The 14,706-nt window shown below is 37.5% G+C and overlaps 1 protein-coding gene across 1 annotated transcript in view; it reads right to left on the bottom strand.

Moving 5' to 3' along the window:
* The window catches only part of NPSR1 (neuropeptide S receptor 1), a 128,206-nt gene that overhangs the window by 95,082 nt on the left and 18,418 nt on the right, over positions 1-14,706 (bottom strand). Inside the window, 1 exon segment of the mRNA XM_024750761.1 lies at positions 10,718-10,850. Coding sequence (XP_024606529.1) covers positions 10,718-10,850 — 133 coding nt within the window.

Genomic DNA, 14,706 nt, shown 5'->3' with positions numbered 1-14,706 from the left:
TCCCCTGTTCCCCCCCCCCCCCCCCCCCCCCACAAAATGTATTTGTTGAAGTCCTAATTCCCAGTACTTCAGAACATGAAAGTATTTGGAGATAGGGCCTTTACAAAGGTAATTAAGGTAAAATGAGGTCATATGGGTTGGACTTAATCCACCTGACTAATGTCCTTATAAGAAGAGGAGACTAGGACACAGACATTCACACACTCGAAGAAAGACCATGTGAAGTGTCAAAATTGATAAACAGCAACCTCAATTAAAATAGTCAGGAAGCCAGAAGGGGGAGCTCTCCTGTCCTATGAAGACAGCAGAGCCCAACAGGAAGAAGAAAGACTTTCTCTTCTTTCCTGGCAAGAGCTCAGCCAATGAGAAAACGTCAGCACAACTCAGCCAATGAAAAACCATTATCTTTTGAACTCTCAAGTCCTCCGGTGGACCCTTTGTTTCCTATAGCCCTCCCAGCTTCCCTTTCCCCTCTTTAAAGAGTTCTCCTCTCCTTCCTGTGAGAGGATTTGCACATGGCTTGCCATACTTGCACACCCTGAATGGCAATTCTTTACTGATCCTGAATAAACCCTATTTTTTTTCTGGAGAAATAATTGGCAGTCTATTTGTTATAGGTCAACAGAAGACAAAAGAAGAAGATGGCCACCACTTCAAGGAGAGAGGCCTCAGAAGAAACCAAACTTGGCAACATCGTCATCCTGGACCTCTAGCCTCCAGATCTGTGAGAAAAAATTTCTGTTGTTTAAGCCACCCAGTCTGTGGTAATTGTTATGGCAGCCCTAGCAAATGAATAGAGCATCCTACAACCAGGATGAGGAACAAGGCTGAGAGTGATGCCTTCTACCACGTCAGAGACAGGGTCCTTGGTGGCATTCCTGAATCGCTAAGCAAATCAAGCCCTGAGCTTATTCTGTCACTGAACTTTGCATGACAAAAGCAAAATTGTCCCCCTTTTTGCTTTATTGTTTCAACTGTAACTAATAACCAAGTACGCCACTGTGTCCTTAGTAACCTAGAACCAAGCCTCATCGTAGTAAGTGCTTAATAGTATTTGTTAAATGACTAGAGGAAGGAATGAAAGAATAAGCCACAAAAAGAATTGTAGTGTGTTGATCTGGGAAGCCCAGTGAGGTGGCAAGCAGCAGAGGAGTGAGTCAATCTTATTACTATTATTACTACATTCCACTGGACACGTTCTATGTGGACCAGGAGACAGATATTACCATTTTTAAGCAACAGAGCTAATTCATAAAGGTGACCTGTACTCATTATAGCAAAAGTTGTTTAATTGGCAGACATCTGAAAATGTAAAAATTCCTCTCAATTTCTACAACTGGAAATTTCTAATTAGAAGCACAGGACTACTAGAGCCAGATCACTTCTGGTCTCTTAAGATCATCCAGATAACTCCTTCATTTTAGAGATGAGAAAACGAACACTTAGTGAGATTAAGTGCCCTTTCCAGGTCACACAGTGTGCTAATGGTGGAGCAAACGGAGGGAACAAAAAAAAAACCCAATTTCTCTAAAGAAGAAAAAGTTTTCCTGGGATAAGAGTTCATTCCTTTTAGTTAAATTATTCCCATAGTGAAAGGACAATACCTTCTTTTCCTGCTCAAGAGAAACTGATTTTCTTTACAAACATAGACCATCTCTTCTCAGAGTGGGAAACAATGATGGTATTGTCTAGCCACTGTATGAGTAATCTAAATGAAAAGCATGCACATTTATTCAGATGTTAGCCAATCAAGCAACTTTTAGTGGAATGAGTGAGTCATATGGTAGAGAAATTTTGTAATATTAAGTAGAAAAGAATACACAAATGTCAGAAAAAAAATCCTTTAAAAAAAACCCTTTTAGTTCAGGAAACATACTTAAATCTTAAGCAGTGTGTTTTGTGTTCTTTTTACACTTTAGAAAAACTTTGACATTGTGGCGTAAAAGGAGAAAGATGAGATAATAAGACATTAGGTAAGTTGTAAAAAGAGAAATACTGAGAAGTTGACAGATAAAAAGGTACTGGATAATGTAAGGAATGAATGTTTTGAAACTGCTCAAAGGAAAAGGAACTTTTAAGATACTTTAGAAACATTAAAAAGTAGAGTTAACACTGCTAATCAAAATTAAATCAATAATTAGAAAAAGTTTTAATAGTTAGAAGAATAGGACCAAGATATCTAAATGGTGAGAGAGAAGGACCATAGTTACTGATGTATGAATAGTTAGTGCTCCTGAACATACAATAAGAATAAATGGAAGATAATCAATATTCAGACATAAATAAAATGAGCTACGAAATCACTTCAATCTGCAGATCCAAAGAGCTTACTTGGCAAAAAGCAGAACTGATATAGTAGATCAATAAATAGATATAACCAGGTAAAAGTGTGAATCCTCAAAAAAAAAAAAAAATTAGGGACTTCCCTGGAGGTCCAGTGGTTAAGACTGAACTTCCATTGCAGGGGGTGCAGGTTTTTTCCCTGGTAAGGGAACTAAGATCTCATACCCAGCTCAGCACAGCAAAAAAAGGAAAAGAAAATCTGGAAACAAAAGAAAAAAATCTGGTAAGCTATAAAGGAAGAAATTCCAGGCTGACTTTAGACTTCTCTGTAACGTGGGGTGCCAGAAGTCAGTGGAGCAACATCTATGGTGATCTGAGTTGTGAATTCAAGGTTTCCTCATCTATACTGCCATTGTTGTGGAGGCAAGAGAAAGTCTTTTTCATTGATGCCGGGTGCTTGAGAATCCTATCCAGGCTGAATGAGGAAAAATATTAGCACTCAAAGTATTCCAGAAAATTGGAAGCTCTATCAAAATAAAAGAACCAAGAATGGGGAAGCCAACTATTGGTGAGCATTGAAACATTCAAATATAGAAATACTTGCTGATAATTATTGCAAGCATAGTCATAAAGCAGAAGACAAATGAGATAAATATATTTTTTAAATGAGATTTTATTAAAATGCTTAGTCCTGTGCTTGGAAAACAAATGCAATAAAAATTAAATAGACACATTTAATATTAATATCACATAAATAAAATTTAAGCAAGCTAATAAATGAAACTAGAAGGATTGTGTGTGTGTGTGTGTGTGTGTGTGTTTATAACATTAAGCACTCAGACCTATATTAAAGATAAATTAGTCAGGAGCCTTTAGGAGCCAAATAACAAAATGTTAAAATTTATAAAATAAATATTGATAAAAAATACTGGGAGAAAATGAGACAAAGTGTGAAACTTTTTAACAGCACTTTTAGTCACTCATGACATATCAAATAGGCAAGAAGTACATATACGGAAATAGAGAAAATCTGAAGACTGTAATTAATAAGGGCAAATTCAGAAAGATAAGCATCAAAGAATACATTGAGAGACTGAATATACATATGGACAATGACCAGACTGTATATAAAAATGGAACTCTGAACTGCAACCTGAAGTAACCAGCTCAGGAAGCCAGCCTACTATCTGTAGCAACCAGTCCAGAAAGCCAAACAATAACTGCTGTAGTGATATGCCCCAAATAGGAAGCACTTGATTAATAACTGACAGCTTCCCTTATTAATAACCGACTCTGCTTCCAACTTAGGACCAAACAGAGAAAGACAAATATGCAATGCTAACCAATCACATAGGATGCTGTGCTTCTGGTTAGTCTGCCTACTGCTTCCCATGCCAACAGTTTCCAATCAGGGCACACCTGCAGCCTTTTCTTTTTTTGTGTGTGTTACAAAGCTTTCCCACTCCTCTGCCTACCTTTGAGTCCTGCCAACACAAATGATACTGACTGACTTCCTTACTATAGTAAGCTCTAAAGTAAACAACCATTGCTCTTTTTCATTTAGGTGATTTTTTTTTAATTTCCCCAATTTTAATTATTATGTCCTAATTTTTAGTAAACGTTAGATATTTTTCAAAATAAATAATTACATGTTATACCTCAAAGGTACTTTTAGTAAATTCCAAAGAGCAGGAATCCTTCTAAAAATATTCTCTGACTGCAAGGCAATAAAATTAAATGTGAATTACAAAATGTTAAAGAAAAATAAAGTTGCCTGGAAATTAAAGATAAGAATAACAAAAAACTACTAAATAGTTATTTAGTAGTGAAAGAGGAAATTAAAAATTCAACACTAAAATATTTGGAAAATAAAAACAATAAGAATTATCTCATAAAATTTATGAATTCAGAAAAAAATCCTTAGTCTTAAGCATTTTCATTATGAAAGGGAAGAATTACAAGTAATGTCATCAAGATGGCAACATAGATCATTCCTGACTTCAGTCCCCCTCACAAGAAGACCAACTAGCAAGTGTCCATAGACAAGACATGATTGTGAAAACTCTATTACACAGGGGTGATGTGAAACAACCCCCTGGACCACAGAGACCAAGAAGGACCATGTTAGAAGGGTAATTTGAAGAACTACACTCTGACAGCATCGTCCTTCCCCCAGGTAGGCACAAGGCCACACTGAGAGGGCCCTACTGGGCCTACAATTTCTCCAGTGGGGAAAAAATATCCCAAAGTGAACATCCACTTCCCCCAGTTTTACAGGATGCTTCCCAGGATGCCCTCTCTGGTCTCAACTCACAAGAATCACTGGGAAAATCTGCAGGGCTTGACCACTGTGGATCAGAAACAAGCAGAGAAGAAGGGTGGAGCTTATAACAACCAGTGCTCAGATCTTGGCAGGTGACATTTCTCTTCACACATGCACCAGAGCAAAGATCACAGATGGTGACCCCATTTGGCTAGGGAGCTTAGTTGGTATTTTTGCCTGATTTGGGTTGCAGGATATAAAATCAACATACAAAAGTCAGCTGCATTTTGATGCACTAACAATTATCTGAAAAAGAAATAAAGGAAACAATCTCATTTTCAATAGCATCCAAAACAATAAAATACTTATTAATAAATTTAATGAAGGAGGTGAAAGATCTGCACACAGAAAATTGTAAGATACTGATTAAAGAAATTGAAGAAGACACAAATAAATAGATACCCCCTGTTCATGGATTGGAAAATTTAATGTTGTTAAAATGTCCATAATACCCAAAACAATCTATAGATTCAATGCAATCCCTGTCAAGATTTCAATGGCATTTTTTCCACAGAAATAGAAAAAAAATTCCTAAAATTCATATCAAACCACAAAAGACCTCAAATACCCAAACAAATTCTGAGAAAGAAAAGCAAAACTGGAGGCATTACACATTCTGATTTCAAAATATACTACAAAGCTGTAATAATCAAACAGTATGGTACTGGCATAAATATAGACACATAGACCATTGAAACAGAATTGAGAGACCAGAAATAAACCCATGAATATAAAGTCAACTAATAGTTGACTGTAGGGAGCCAAGAATACTCAATGGAGAAAAGATAATTTCTTCAATAAGTGTGCTGGGAAAACTGGATATTCACATGCAAAACAATGAAACTGGACCCCCTATCTTACACTGCTCACAAAGATTAATTTGAAGTGGATTAAAGAAAAATGTAAGATCTTGAAGCCATCAAACTCCTAGAAGAATACATAGGGAAAATCTCCTCGATATTGTTCTTGGCAATGATTTTATGGATATGACACCCAAAGCATAGGTAACAAAAAAAATAACCAGGCAGGAATATGTCAAACTAAAATGCTTATACATAAAAAAAGAAATGATCAACAAAATGAAAAGGCAACATATGGAATGGGAGAAAATATTTGCAAACAATATATCTGATAAGGGGTTAATATCCAAAATATATAAGAAACTCATACAACTCAATAGCCAAAATAGAAATAATCCATTTAAATTATGGACACAGAACATAAATAGACATTTTTCCAAAGAAAATATTCAAATGGCCAACAGGTACAAGAAAAGATACTCAACATCACTAATCACCAGGGAAACGCAAATCAAAACCACAAAGAGTTATCACCACAAATGTTAGAATGGCTATTATCAGAAAGACAAGAGGTAAGTATTGGTGAGGATGTGGAGAAAAGGGGACTTTTGTACATTTTTGGTGGGAATGTAAATTGGTGTAGCCACTATGGAAAACAGTATGGAGTTTCCTTAAGAAATTAAAAACTCCCATATGATCCAGCAATTTCACTCCTATGTATATATATCCAAAGGAAATAAAATCTCTATCTTCAAAGTATCTGTACCTCCATGTTTATGGCAGCATTATATACAATAACCAAAACATGGAAACAACCTAAGTTTTCATCAGTGGATTAATGGATAAAGAATACATGGTATAGGGCTTCTCTGGTGGCGCAGTGGTTAAGAATCTGTCTGCCAATTCAGGGAACACAGGTTCGAGCCCTGGTCCGGGAAGATCCCACATGCCGCAGAGCAACTAAACCCGAGCGCCACAGCTACTGAAGCCCATGCGCCTGGAGACCACGCTCTGCAACAAGAGAAGCCACCTCTGTGAGAATCCTGCGCACTGCAATAAACAGTAGACCCCACTCGCCGCAACTAGAGAAAGCCCACACGCAGCAACGAAGACCCGATGCAGGCAAAAATAAATGAATAAAATAAATAAATTTATAAAAAAAAGAATACATGGTACACATACACAATGGAATACTATTCAACCATAAAAAGAAAGAGATCCTCCCATTTGTTACAACATAAATGAATCTTGAAGGCATTATGAAATGTCAAAGACAAATGCTATATGTGGAATCTGAAAAAAAAAAAAAAAAAAGAACTCATAGAAACAGAGGACAAATTGGTGGTTACCAGAGGTGGGGATTGGGGGAAATGGGTGAAGATGGTCGAAGGGAACAAATTTCTGGTTATGAGAAGAATAAGTTCTGGGGATGTAATGTACAACATGGTGACCGTCATTAACAATACTGTATTGTATATTTGAAAGTTGCTTAGAGAGTAGATTTTAAAAGTTCTTAACATACTCCCCTACCCCGCCAAACACAGATTGTAACTATGTGAGGTGATGGATTCTAACTGAATTTATTGCAATAGGTACATACAGCATATCATTACTTTGTACATATTAAGCTTATACATAGTCTATGTCAACTTTATCTCAATACAGCTGAAAAAATATTTTAAAAACGAATGAGCAGAATTAAAATAAATAAATGAACTGAGTATGCAACTCAAAACCCCAGGGAAAAAGTGAGTGCAATTAGCATTGGAAGTGGTAGTGAACTCCATGGATGGCCTTGAATACCTCAGTCTTCCTGGTCTCACCTCCCCGCCTGAACCTCTCAATTTTCTCTGCTGTCAAATAATTAACAGGAAGGCTTTGAGGGTGGCACATACCTTCGTTTATTAGTAAATTGCTCTCCAGAAAGTGCTTTGAGGCAAAGCTAATTTCCACCAATGTGAGAAGATTTGGTCCTATCAGAAGAAGGACGTTATTTGAATATGTGCCAAAAACTATATATTTTCTGTCTTTCCTTGGTTGAACACTCAATGGGAGTTACTCTCATTAGCTCCCCTTCTTTATGACATTTGAATAAAACAGACAAGTCAGTCTTGAAGATGATAAATGACTAATAAATTTTAATTGGCACTTTAGCTCATAAAATATAAACAGTCATTAAATTCATCCAATAGATTGTTAAAATGGAAGTGCTAAGAATGGCAGAATATGCCAAAATAGCAGCTTTAAGAACTTCTGGTTTCCTTCCGTTCTCAAGACTAAACCTACAGTTAAAATTCCTAATGGAAGATATAGAGAAGAATTAGGTAAGATTTTTTGAAGGGATCAGAAATGTGGAGAAGAGGGAAGTGAATTAAAATATACAGATGCAAAATAAAAACAATTCTTCAAATGTCTTGTAAATGATGTGTTCTTTGTTTTCACAAATACGAGTGCTGCTATAATTACTGTGGGGGAAAGAAAGGCCAAATCAGGTGTGGCTTCTTCTCTGATACACTGGCTAGGGTGGAAGAAAATGCTCCTTTTAAAAATAAGCAAATTAGACTTGAGTAGGTACAGATAGAACATTTATAGGCGAACAAAGAGAATCCGTGTCCTCAAGGAACTGGTCATGATTCTATAACTATTGCAAGCCAGTAGGGCTTTTGTTTTCAGGGTCCTTTTTAAACAAGACTCAGTGTGGATCTGTGTTGGTAGCTTTTAGAGCATTTGTCCCATGACATTTTTCATCATCTTTTAATCCTGGGTGACCTAACAGGACATTGGCCAGTTTGAAGCTCACAAAAGTGTCTTCTTTTGATGCAGTAAGTTCATGTCTATAAATTTTCTTAAATAAATAATAAAGAATGCTCACAAGATTTAATTGTGAGAATATTCATTGCAGAATTGCTAATAATAGCCAAAAACTGGGTGGTGGGGGGGAGGTTATGTGAATAGTCAACAATAGGAGTTTATCTACTTAATGGGGCAGTCATCCAATGGGTCACTGCAGTATTTGGACAACATGCGAAGTGCTGGCCTTCCAAGACATGAGGTCTAAAGAAGAAAGCATGTCACTCTGGAGGAAGCACCTTCAAAGCAGTCAAATGGGTAGTCAAACAGAGATTCATTGTCTAAACTTCTCAGTTCTCAATGGAAACTGAAATATGGAAGGCAAGCTATGCCAGAGACTGCTACTTATCTCTGTTCTCTCATTCTTCCTTAGGAAAAGAAGCTTGATTTTATTCTGGCCAATGGGTTAAAAATGAACAAACAAAAACATTTACCAGCATTTACCAGAGATGCAAGCAAAAATGAATGGGTGGGAGTTCTGGGAATGCCAGTTAAGAGGACACATATCTGACATGAGCCCCTCTTGTCCTTCCTCCTCTCGTCCTTTCTGTTAGACTAGAATCTGGGGATGATGGCAGGAGTTCTAGCAACCACCTTGAACCAAGAGCCATCCATACCATGAGGTGACCTTGAGTATGAAAATCCTTTAATAGAGTAAAAATATATATACAGGAGCCTGAGACGCCAGTGATAAGAAAATAAAATATGAGCCCTGGACCGTCTACCTCCAGAATTGTTTACATAGATGAAAATAAATCCTTGTAAACTTAAGCCACCATTATCTGGATTTTATAGATGTGCAGATGAATCTGACTCCAATTGATTCACCTACTAAATGGAAATCAAAATATTCCTTAAAGAATCACTCAAGGATACCGGCCTGTAAGTAGGAAGCTGCTCTTAGGAGGTGAGTCATGATGGAAAATATTATTTAATGAAGGGCATTAATATTGCCTTACCCAGTAATAACTCTTAACGCTTATTTTTCTCTATCAGAAGAGCCAAGAATTAATGTCTCTGAATTTAATTTTCCAAATATGTGTGTCACTGATGATGTCAGTTGAATCTGATGATTCAAGAATATGTTTATGTGAAAAAATTTGGTTATCCTATAAAACAACATTGGAGAGTCAAAGACACAACTGGTTGTAGCTGAAAGTTTCAAAAATATATAATATTCAATTTTAATATATTTGCTTTGCTATAATGCAATCTCCCTCTGTTGCCAGAAACATTTGACAAAGTCTTTTAAACATAGAAAGTTATGTTTCTGTGGATGATTTTAAAGAATATAAAAGAAAGGGGAGCTGAGTGCCCTGTTAGGGTCAGTATGGCTTAAAAAGAAAAAAAAAAAAAGACTAGGGAAGGTGAGATGCCTGTAAAAGAGAGCAAAGGTTCAGCAGAGTTAGCAAGTAAGAACCAGAAGTGATGACTAAAAATATAAAGTCCAGAAAATTTGAAGAAATCTTGGAGAGGCCATTAGCATAGTATAGGGGACTCAAATCAAATTTATGTAAATCTGAAAGAATAGGATCCTTCAGCTGATACCAGAGTAACCTTTTTATACATACTAAAGACTCAGATATGTATTCTCAAATCGCTTACTACAGGATCTGAGATCATGGTGAAATGTGTATGAAGGAAATTTTAACACCTTAAATAAGAAGTTAGCCTAATCTCAGACTCTAGGCAAACTTTCTCTCTCCAAGAATTCTTCAGTTGAAATGCTCCTGATCTGACCCCTTGAGTTTTTCCAGAGGGAATTAACAAATTAATTTATCTAGACTATCTAGACTATCTAGAACATTCGTGAGAAATTAAGCCCAGGTTAACACAGCAGATTATGGATTTGACTAGAACATGCAACTCTTCTTTTTGACAATAGATGGTGAAATTTCAGTTCATTTATTATTATTCTTGACAGTACTTTAAATTCTAAGCTGATATCCTTACCACCTCTAAATTCTTACACTTTAGAAGAACACATAGTTTTGTAGAATGTGGGTTACAACACTGTAATTAAAAAAATATGGTGAAATAAAGTTATTATACCCTCATCCAAGAATTTTGCATTTACTCGGTAATCCTAATTACCCTTTACGCTATTTACTGGGATATATTCTTTAAGCTCATAAGACGGAATGATATGGTAATATCACCTTAGTGAACCATTGGAGGCTGCTGTGTATAGGGAAAGTAGAACTCTTTAGAATGCTTTGGTAGCACTGATAATGATATTTTCAAGTTTGTTGTATAAGGAGTTATTTTTATAATGGAATCTTATAAATATTTAAATATGTTAAATTTGCTGGAAGAAAAATTCAAATTTGAGCTTTATATCCCTAAAGAAATTTCTCCCAAATTTGCGGTTGCATTTTGGACTGATAATACACCAATTCTATTGGTAAAATAATTGAAACTGAGGAGCCATTGGAATTCTGCACACACTGCAGTTATGTACCTGTGATGGCCAGCTGAGCCACAAAGAAGGTCATTCTCGACTTCCTCTTCCTTCTCAGTGTAGAGAACAGCATGATGGCATTTCCAACAATGGTAAAAACGAAGAGGACCCACAGAGTTAGCAACTGCTCAGTCTGTGAGAAACAAAGCAACACGAAACTGGTGTATCAGTGAGGATCAGGGTACTTTACAGAATGCAAGGCTCAGGCTTTGGTGTTGAAATGTCTTCCTCCTGGTCTCCTATCCCCACCTGTCAAAGCTCTACTCTCAAGAGAACAAAGACACAGTGGTCCTTATTTACACTGGCAGCAGTGTAAATTGATGCAACCTTTAAAAAGATCCATTTGGAAATATATGTCAAGAGATAAAAATGTATACACAGTATTCTTGCCAAACAATTTTAAGCCTATGTGAAAGAATTCTAAGTTTGAAAAAGAGCACTACAATCACTACGCATATTTACTGTAAGAAGAAATTGGAAATTGTTGAAAGATAATAGGATAGTTAAGTAAATAAAGCACTTCAATTCAGTGAACTATTATGTAGCTATTAACAATGACAGACATGAAGATTATGTGGCAACATTAAAAATGCTTGTAATGGTAAATGGAAAAACATAATAAAATTGTATGTTGGGTGTGATTACAACTCTGCAAAATTATACATGCAGGGAAAAGACTGAAGTATACTAAAATGTTAAGCGTGGTTATTTTAGGGTAGTGTGATTATGGGTTATCTTACTATTTCTCCTTTGACAGAATTATATAATATAGTAATATTAAAGTTCCACTGAATAGTGTATAATTAGTAAAGATGAAAAAAGCAGGAATGCTACTCATTTAAAATGTCAAGTTCTTCATAAAAAGTTTTCCACTCTTCCTTCAAATGGAACTTTCCATCTACCTAAAGTCCATAGCCCAGAATAAGCAGAATCCCGGGGCAACAGGATGGGCTGGACGTAAGGATGGGGTGGGCTGAGCTGTGGGTGAGGAACAGGGAGCCAAGGGAATCCAGAGGCAAGTCGGAAATCAGAAGCCAAGAGACTTCAGCCCAAAAGGTCTGGGCAGAGTCCTGGTAAGAATGCACACGTCTAAGACTGGGATGAGAAGTGCTTCTGTTTGGAGAAGATGGTAAGAAGAGCCTGAAGAAACCCCTTGTGATGGTAAAATTGTATGTGTCAACCTGGCCAGGCTAGAGGACCCAGCTGTTTGGTCAAACCCTAGTGTAAGGTGGTTGTTGTGAAGGTATTTTATAGATGTGATCAACATCTACAATCACTCGACTTTAAATAAAGGCAGATTACCCTCCCTAATATGGGTGGACTTCAACCAATGAGTTGAAAGCCTTGAGAGCAAAAGCCGAGGTTTCTCAGAGAAGAAGGAATGCTTCCTCAAGAATTCCTTGTGGGACATAGAAATCAAGCCTAAGTTTCCAGCCTGCTATATCCTTTAAGGATTTCAGACTTGCCAGTCTGAAACACTGCAAATCAAATTATCCCGGTTAGTTGTATCAGTGACTTGGAGGTCAAGCCTCAGGAGGGCTGGAGCAGTCAGTGCTGGCTCGGCTGAGCCTTTTCTTAGGAGCTTGCAGTAACTGTGCTTTGGGCTGGGCGTCCCAGGGTGCTCTGTGAACAGGTCAGGGTCTGTTCTCCTTGGGATTAGATGATGTGTGTGGAGCAGGTTGAACAAATCCTGTGAAATCAGGTCCACTCCTTCTGCTTTGGAGTTTTCTATTGAAAGACAATCTCAACCTTAAGTCACTGGCTCCAGGAAATTTCCAGATGAGAGAAGTTCCCTACTGTTGCTTTCCAAGAGCCATGTTTATTTATTTGTTAATTCATTCAGTATCAGTGAATTGTCTCTAGTATAAAGTGTTGGCACTACAAAGGAGACTAAAACATGTAGATTGTATAAATTATACCCAGCCAAAATTAAGTCCTGTTTCATCAAGTTGTACAAAGGTCATTAAGTATGAAAACAATTACATAGCTGTAGGATCATTTATTCATAGTATACTTAAACCCATGCTTGCACATACACCTAAACACATGCATCCCAGGGTAATACGAGGGTTTGGAGAACTTGGTTTATCTCCTTTCTTAGTTTCATGGACTACATTTAGGTTTGAGCAGTGATTTATAAATAACTCACTACTTTTTAAGAATGATACTTGAATTTACCCTCTTTGTCCTATTTTCAGTTCCAGTCTGCTGAAGTTTCACTTGAGCCTCACAGGCTTTCCACCTGCGCCTCTTCCCCACAGGTACGGATGGTATACCAACACCATTCTCAGAACCAGTGTTTAAGAATATAGTTGGGGATTAAACGCCCCCTAGTGGTCATGTGAGGCAAAAATTCAAGCCAGATGCTCAATAGTGAGTAGAGGGAATAGGTGAATTTGGAATTTTTCAGTGACTAGAGACTGTTTTAAGCTCAGTTAAATAGTTGTGGGATTATGACTAATTGGTTTTTAACCTCAAGTTACTGAGGTCACGCAGTGACCCCAGCTTCCTGCAGAGCAGAAAATTACAACCTTGGTTTGAGAGGGATGAATTGCAGTGTTCTCTTGACGATGCTGATGCTGCCATGGGGCTGATACCTGGGATTTGATTCCGTGGGATATGTTTCCAGAGCCAAAAAGATTTCCATGAGGCCAGGCATTAAGTCTGAGTCACCATTTTGGACTGAAATTTTATCTTCCCCATAGAAAGTGATTAATAAATATCTGATGGATGAATATATGGTTGATGACAAGGACAAGGGTACTTATAAGTATCGTAAGAGGTTACTTGAAATGAAAATTATCTCAGGAAATACAGGACATTTAGCTGTATGACTTGTTGAAACTAGATATGTCAGATTTGTCTGGAGAGGAAGACATGATGTATTCAAATCCAAGGAATAATAATCCTCTTTTCCTTTGCAGTCCCGGAAACTGAAAACAAACAAAGACAAACAAAAAAACTCTAAGGTATCTTTAACAATCACAGAGTGAATAGGAACTAACATTATTTGAGCGAATCACTTTTTAATCTAGCACCTGACTGACTTAGTTTGTAATGTATAATAGGTACTCAGTAAATAGGTACTCACTGGTCAGGCTGCCAATCGTCACAGCCTGACTGATGAGATGACACTGTCCTCATTCTTATAGGTAAGGAAGTAGGGCTCAGAGAAGTTGCTATCTAGGATACCTGGCTTATAAGCGATACAGATGGAGTTTGAACATGGCTTTGCTTGACTGAAAGTCCATGCCCTGCTTACTGTAGTGGCTTTCTGCTCGAATATTAGGCCAGAGATGGTGAAGCTGCCTCATTTCTTTTCAATTTTCAAGTGGGAAACAGATCTTCATTTTCCTTCTGACCCAAACTTGTCTGAAGCTGGGTTTCTGGAGCTGAGTCGGTTTCATGACTGTCTTCCCCAGGACTGAGAGTAAGGTCAATGCTCAGTATGTGTTTGGATGGATGGACTCTGGAGTAACGTGTGGCTTCCACACAGCAGAAGTCGTAAATATTGCACAAGATGCAGCTGCGTCGTCTGCCCCAGGGATCACAGGGCTTTCTCTACCCTTTACATTTTTATGTTTCATTTTATGGTTCCTGTTATTTCTGTGATGTTGAAGATGAATATCTCAAACACAGGAAGGAGAGAATACATCATACTTCCCAAGAGAGGAAATGAAGTCTCAAGGTTATGATTCAGCCTCAGTTCTCAGCCAGCAGTCCAAGAAGCTCTGCTGTCCTGTCACTGAGACCAGTGTACCACCTGTCATTCACAGCATCAGGCTCTGAGGTCTGCTCCAAGCCTCAGTAATTGGCTTAGGTGGGTTGGAAATATCAAAAGCAGAGCTCTGAAAGCATCTAATTCCATTGAGGCTGAATCACTGTGTACCACAGGGAACACACAATCTGAAGTGAGATAGGCAGGAGCAGACTGCAAAGCTTTGGATTCCCAAAGCTGCCTCATTAGACTTGGGGAATGAGATGGATTG

The sequence above is a fragment of the Neophocaena asiaeorientalis genome, unplaced genomic scaffold, assembly GCF_003031525.2.
Source record: "Neophocaena asiaeorientalis asiaeorientalis breed wild unplaced genomic scaffold, Neophocaena_asiaeorientalis_V1.1 scaffold164, whole genome shotgun sequence".
Lineage (NCBI taxonomy): Eukaryota > Metazoa > Chordata > Mammalia > Artiodactyla > Phocoenidae > Neophocaena > Neophocaena asiaeorientalis.
The sequence above is the reverse complement of the archived record's forward strand: the minus strand, read 5'-3'. Positions and strand labels throughout refer to the sequence as shown.